Source organism: Salmo trutta, chromosome 13, assembly GCF_901001165.1.
Source record: "Salmo trutta chromosome 13, fSalTru1.1, whole genome shotgun sequence".
Classification (NCBI taxonomy): domain Eukaryota; kingdom Metazoa; phylum Chordata; class Actinopteri; order Salmoniformes; family Salmonidae; genus Salmo; species Salmo trutta.
In genome coordinates this window covers 54,150,851-54,158,065 of record NC_042969.1, presented here as the reverse complement: position 1 = coordinate 54,158,065, position 7,215 = coordinate 54,150,851, and the positions used below count along the sequence as shown (strand labels likewise).

Genomic DNA, 7,215 nt, shown 5'->3' with positions numbered 1-7,215 from the left:
CAGACTCACATCAATCATCTCCAATCCAAAGTGAAATCTAGAATTGGCTTCCTATTTCGCAACAAAGCATCCTTCACTCATACTGCCAAACATACCCTCGTAAAACTGACCATCCTACCAATCCTCGACTTCGGCGATGTCATTTACAAAATAGCCTCCAATACCCTACTCAACAAACTGGATGCAGTCTATCACAGTGCCATCCGTTTTGTCACCAAAGCCCCATATACTACCCACCACTGCGACCTGTACGCTCTCGTTGGCTGGCCTTCGCTTCATAATCGTCGCCAAACACATTGGCTCCAGGTCATCTACAAGACCCTGCTAGGTAAAGTCCCTCCTTATCTCCGCTCACTGGTCACCATAGCAGCACCCACCTGTAGCACGCGCTCCAGCAGGCATATCTCTCTGGTCACCCCTAAAGCCAACTCCTCCTTTGGTCGTCTCTCCTTCCAGTTCTCTGCTGCCAATGACTGGAACGAACTACAAAAATCTATGAAACTGGAAACACTTATCTCCCTCACTAGCTTTAAGCACCAGCTGTCAGAGCAGCTCACAGATCACTGCACCTGTACATAGCCCATCTATAATTTAGCCCAAACTACTACCTCTTCCCCTACTGTATTTATTTATTTTATTTATTTTGCTCCTTTGCACCATATTATTTATATTTTAACTTTGAACTTTCTTCAAACTACAGATCTACCATTCCAGTGTTTTTCTTGCTATACTTTATTTACTTTGCCACCATGGCATTTTTTGCCTTTACCTCCCTTATCTCACATCATTTGCTCACATTGTATATAGTCTTATTTTTTTCTACTGCATCATTGATTGTATGTTGTTTTATTCCATGTGTAACTCTGTGTTGTTGTATGTTGTCGAACTGCTTTGCTTTATCTTGGCCAGGTCGCAATTGTAAATGAGAACTTGTTCTCAACTTGCCTACCTGGTTAAATAAAGGTGAAATAAATAAATAAAATAAAAAATCTAGTTTTTCAAAAGTATCTGTAATCTGATTACAATATTGTTGTTGGTAATGTAACAGATTACAGTTACCGTTTTCTGGTAATCCGTTACTCTATTAGCTATGCTGACTATGACGTTACTTTAGCTAATGTCAGTCCCTCCAGGATTCCGCGATCGCATAATTCAATGCAAACTCAACCAATCGAGCGCATATTATGAGAGAGCTCGTAATGTTGACCAACATTAGCGCATAAAGGGTCCAATCGAAAGCGGGTTCATAATTTTGATCATTTACTGCACTGTTACGGTGGAAAATGGCCCAATCCAACCACACGTCAACAACGTTTTTCTCCTGGCCTGTCAGCGTATTCACTTGCAAATATGATTGGTGATGGCTGACAGGCAGTACAATGAATAGAAATCAATCTCATTTGCCTACAAAAATAACGTGCGAAACAATTGCCAACTGTTTTTGGAAACAAGAGAAAGTCGACAATAAACAGTCACTTCGAATCAGCAAAGCATATGAGAACGTCAGAACAGTTCCATGACTGAAGTGGTAGCAGGGAAGACCGTGGCAAGCGCTGAAAGAATCATGGCGAGTGGCGTTTCACTCAAACGTTTAATCCTCTAACCTTGGTTTTAGTAGGGTGGTCGGCACTCTGCTCTCCCCAGTCTGTCTATGGAGAGCGTGTGGCCGACTGTACTTTCCTGACAGGCTGCATGAGGGCATCTCGTGTGATTATGCTAACGTCGGCCCCAGTGTAGCCTTCTGTCTTTTTGGCGAGTTTATGCAGGTCTGCGTCACTCAGGCTGTGAGTCGTGTTGCCCAGGTGCAGCCGAGAACATCTGATGTCAGTGTGCTTGAAGAAGTTATTCCAGATGAAGGAACGGTAGCTCTCTGGGCGATTCCTAGGAATACTTACATAGTTTGTTTAGAATGTAAACGCTCGTCAGCGGTTTTGGGCGAAAAAAAGTATTTTATGCGGTCAATCTATGGTGTGACACTGGATCTTATTAGGAGAGGTTCTGAGGATACTAAAATGCCCCTCTTGTATGGTGACAACTTCCCCACAAAAGGGCTTTATTACAGACATGAAGACTCCTCAGTTTCATCAGCTGTCTGGGTGGCTGGTCTCAAACGATTCCGCAAGTGAAGAAGCCGGATGTGGAGGTCCTGAGCTGGTCTGGTTACACGTGGTCTGCGGTTGTGAGGCTGGTTGGACATACCACCAAATTCTCTAAAATGACTGCGGCGGCTTATGGTAGAGAAATTAACATTCAATTCTCTGGTAACTGCTCTGGTGGAAATTCCTACAGTCAGCGTGTCAATTGCACGCTCCCTCAAAACTTGAGACATCTGTGGCATTGTGGTGTGTCAAAACTGCATATTTTAGTGTCCTTTTATTGTCCCCACCACAAGGTGCACCTGTGTAATGCTGTTTAAATCAGCTTCTTGATATGCCACACCTGTCAGGTGAATGGATTATCTTGGCAAAGGAGAAATGCTCACTAACAGGGATGTAAACAAATTTGTGAGAGAAATAAGCATTTTGTGCATATGGAAAATTTCAGGGATCTTTTATTTCAGCTCATGAAACATGGGACCAACACTTTACATGTCCGTTTATATTTTCGTTCCGTATATATAGATTCTTTTTTCAATAAATGTATGTTTATGTAACTTTAAACAATATTTGTTTTGTGATTTTTAAATCAGAAACGTTCTGTAACAGCCAAGTAACATTTCTTCAGGTGGACTTTTATTTAGAAAATTTGCCGTATGATCACATGACCTCAATGTCGCTAAGTTCACAATGCTATTTCTCATGTCACCAGTTGGGCTTAATGAATTTGGTTTCATATGCTAGGTTGGGTGTAGCTACTTCTATTTTGGGGTCCGAATTTACACCTATTCCGCGATGGCAGACAAGGAAGAGGACACAACCCGTATCTGTGACCAGTGGTGAGACAATTAAAACATTTGACTATTAAAAAAAGTGTTTTTAAAGTTCAAAACAAACCATCAAAGTAGTAGATATTCTTCAGCATGAATTTGAAGGATGTATACATCGGCTACTCATTTTCCTAAAGACAGTTTGTTGAGAGAGACTGTTCACTTCATAATAAGATACATTGTCAATAATATTGACTGGGCTACCATAATTTCAGGTTGACGAGGCATTTCAGTCAATACGTGGCATGAAATCCTAGTCTAGAATCTTTGAAAGTGAAAATGCTTGAACAGATCACAGTAGACCTGACCTTGACATTCTCTTCAGCTCTATGCTCAGTTTGTTCAGACCATACATCAAACACACACAACAAAAGTACCACATTTTCATACTTGAGTCAAATTAGAGGTACCAAGGTAGAAAATGACTCAAGTGAAAGTCACTCAGTAAAATACTACTTGAGTAAAAGTCTAAAAGTATTTGGTTTTAAATATATTTAAGTATCAAAAGTAAATATAATTGCTAAAATATAAAGGGAAAGGGGTATACCTAGTCAGTTGTACAACTGAATGCATTCAGCTGAAATGTGTCTTCTGCATTTAAACCAACCCCTCTGAATCAGAGAGGTGCGGGGGCTGCCTTAATCAACATCCACATCCTCTGGGCCCGGGAAACAGTGAAAAAAAAAAAATATATATATATATATATATACACTCAAGTGTAAAATTATAAATTATTTTAAATTGCTTATACCGTATAAAGCAAACTAGACGGCATAATTTTCCCGTTTTTAATTTTATTTACAGATAGCCAGGGACATGCTCCAACACTCAGACATAATTTACAAATGAAGCATGTGTTTAGTGAGTCCGCCAGATCAGAGGCAGTAGGGATGACCAGGGATGTCCTCTTGATAAGTGTGTGAGTTAGACCATTTTCCTGTCCTGCTAAGCATTCAAAATGTAATGAGTACTTTTGGGTGTCAGGGAAAATGTATGGAGTAAAAAGTACATTTTATTTAGGAAAGAAGTGAAAGTTGTCAAATATAAATAGTAAAGTACAGATGCCCAAAACAACTACTTTCAAGTATTTTTACTTAAGTACTTTAAACCACTGCACACACAAGTCTGTGGTCTTGTGGCGCCTCTAACACTTCTCCTGTACTCGTGTTCAACCATCAGTCACAAGGAGGTGGCTGTGTCCAACTTTGCCTTGCACGAGTCCCACTGCCAGCGGTTCCTATGCCTGTGTCCAGACTGTGATGAGCATGTTCCCAGAGAGCTATTGGAGCTGCACCATCAGAACCAGCACAGCCAGGTAAACCATTCTGCTGTAATGAAACCAGGATCACTTCCAAATACCTGAGTAGATGTTGAGAGATCAAGGCCCCCCGATTTTGTTTATTTTCCATATATTGTCGCTCTGTCACTCCCACAGGTGAAGTGCACCAAGTGCGACAAAAAGGTGGCGAGTTGCAAGCTCCTGAACCATGAGGTGAGACTATTCAACGGTCACCGGCATTGCCACACACACACCATGACGATGCACATGATCGTCATAGTCAAACTGTAATTGATACAGGTTTATAATAACGGCTGTTATACAAAATGAATCGCTCCCCCCACCTCTCTCTCTGTCGGACTAGTGTAAGGCAAGGCTGCAGCGCTGTGAGTTCTGCCCGGTGGAGCTGCCGCTGTCGGCCATGGCGGAGCACAGCGTGGCGTGTGGCAGTCGCACCGAGCGCTGCTCCGACTGCGGATGCTACATCACTCTGAGGGACCAGCCGGAGCATGCTCAGATCTGCCCTGACCTCCATGTTCCCGAAAACCCCTCCCCGCCATCCTCCAACAGTGAGGCTAACCCCTACACTTCAGTTCACGTTGATTTGCCATATGTAATATTCAACACATTGGAAAATGGAAATCATAATCACTATAGAGTCAGGTGAGATTGATACTCTGGTATTCAATGTTATATTCAAACTGTTTTCTGGATGCAGGCAGGCGAACAGCAGTGGTTTGCAGGAGCTGTATGAGGTCTTTCCCATTGGAGGAGATGGCGGAACATCAGGTATGTTCTTATTCAACAGCATGAACCCAAGTCATCGTTGTCAGATCATTCATCCTCGTTTTGCCCACTTCCGGTGCCTATATTAAGCCTACTTCTGGACAAACAAGTATTCTCAATGCAGATTCTCCATGGAAAGAGCTTAGTGTTTAAATCACTTGTTCCATTCTCTTCCCCCACTGCTAGCTGGAGTGTGACCACAAATCAGAGGAGTCTAAAGGTGATGATGATGAGGAAGATGGCAGCCACAAACAGGAGCAGGCCAGTCCTCGTTTGACCAGTTCTATGAAGTCTGCATTGTTCTCAGCTCAAGGCAGGAGGCAGGGGGGGGATGTTGACCAGATCAGCACCTGTCCTCACTGTCACCTGGCTCTCCCCGTAGTCACACTACGATGGCATGAGGTACAGCGCAGTCCCAAAAACACAGTAGCCTTCTGGGTTGGGTCAATTCCATTTCACTTCAGTCTCCAACCCTGGAATTGACCCAAATCCTGGTCCCCTTTTTTAATCATTTGGAGTGATGAAAAGGAGAAACTAACTCTTTTTTTCTCCTTTCAGGTCAAATGTCAGATCCATGTCAACTTGAAATGAGAAACGTGCTCAGAACTTCTGAAGGAACACTCCATGGTGTGAGAAACGTGCTCAGAACTTCTGAAGGAACACTCCATGGTGTGAGGAACGTGCTCAGAACTTCTGAAGGAACACTCCATGGTGAATTGGCATAGTGGTTGACAAGTTAGTGATGACGTGATTTATTTGAGCAAAGTGCAAGTTATTTTTAACAGAAAATCGGTATTTGAGAGGCAGTTGAGTTATTTCTGGTGATTGGACGGTTTGGGTAATAGTAAGAGATTATGACTTGTTACATTAGTCAGGATTCTTCTCTCTACAAGAGGACAAGAATCCTATTTTATGATTTGTTGTATAATTAAGCAATCAGGCCCAAGGAGGTGTGGTAAATGGCCAATATACCACGGCTAAGGGCATATCACAAACCCCTGAGGTGCCTTGTTGCTTTTAAATCAAATCAAATTTATTTGTCACATACACATGGTTAGCAGGTGTTAAATGCAAGTGTAGCGAAATGCTTGTGCTTCTGGTTCCGACCATGCAGTAATATCTAACAAGTAATATAACCTAACAATTTCACAACTACCTTATACACACAAGTGTAAAGGAATGAATACGAATATATAAATGAGTGATGCCCGAACGGTATAGGCAAGATGCAGTAGATGGTATAGATTACAGTATATACATATGAGATGAGTAATGTAGGGTATGAAAACATTATATGAAGTGACATTGTTTAAAGTGGCTAGTGATACATTACATCAAGATGCAGTAGATGGTATAGAGTACAGTATATACATATGAGTTGAGTAATGTAGGGTATGAAAACATAAAGCAGCATTGTTTAAGGTGGCTAGTGATACATTACATCAGATGGCAAGATGCACTAGATGGTATAGTGTACAGTATATACATAAGAGATGAGTAATGTAGGGTAAGTAAACATTATATAATATAAAGTGGTTAGTGATAAATTGATTACATCAATTTTACCATTATTGAAGTGGGTGGAGTTGAGTCAGTATGTTGGCAGCATCCACTCAATGTTAGTGATGGCTGTTTAACAGTCTGATGGCCTTGAGATAGAAGCTGTTTTTCAGTCTCTCTGTCCCCGCTTTGATGCATATTATAAACTGGTTACCAACGTAATTAGTGCAGTCAAGATAAATGTTTTGTCATACCTGTGGTGTACATTCTGATATGCCACGGCTGTCAGTCAATCAGCATTCAGGGCTCGAACCACCCAGTGTATAATACATTGTTTACAACAGAAATACAGTATGTTCTGAAAATGGGAATGTTTTCTCCATTAAAGTTGTCAAAAGTTGTACATTTTAATATTGGTTTACAAATGTACTTAACTGATTTACAAAATAAAAAATTGCTATATGCACACAAGATTATATTTTTTGAAAATAGGTCTAAATGCTGTGAGCCATCCAGTTTTAGCTTCTCCTATTGTGATGTCACAAGGTGTCCCTTTGCTTTCATGGTGACAACAATAAAAGCTGTCAAGGTTCCAGAGCTTCAGTTTTGGTGTCTAGTCATTTCTAGGTGACAAGTGGGACACATTGATGGCGACCCAACGGACACAAGCATGTGTCCTCTGCTTCTCTGTCGTCCAAGTGAACTCCCGAGTCACATAGTAAAC

General features: G+C 41.4%; 1 protein-coding gene across 1 annotated transcript; it reads left to right on the top strand.

The window, feature by feature from the left end:
- The first annotated feature begins 2,602 nt into the window (after window positions 1-2,602).
- LOC115206057 (XIAP-associated factor 1) lies at window positions 2,603-5,780 on the top strand. Its single transcript, XM_029772614.1, has 7 exons — window positions 2,603-2,935; window positions 4,106-4,241; window positions 4,362-4,418; window positions 4,570-4,774; window positions 4,924-4,994; window positions 5,178-5,393; window positions 5,550-5,780. The coding sequence occupies exons 1-7, from the start codon at window positions 2,892-2,894 to the stop codon at window positions 5,580-5,582; spliced, it is 762 nt and encodes a 253-aa protein (XP_029628474.1). The 5' UTR covers window positions 2,603-2,891; the 3' UTR covers window positions 5,583-5,780.
- Window positions 5,781-7,215: the final 1,435 nt, after the last annotated feature.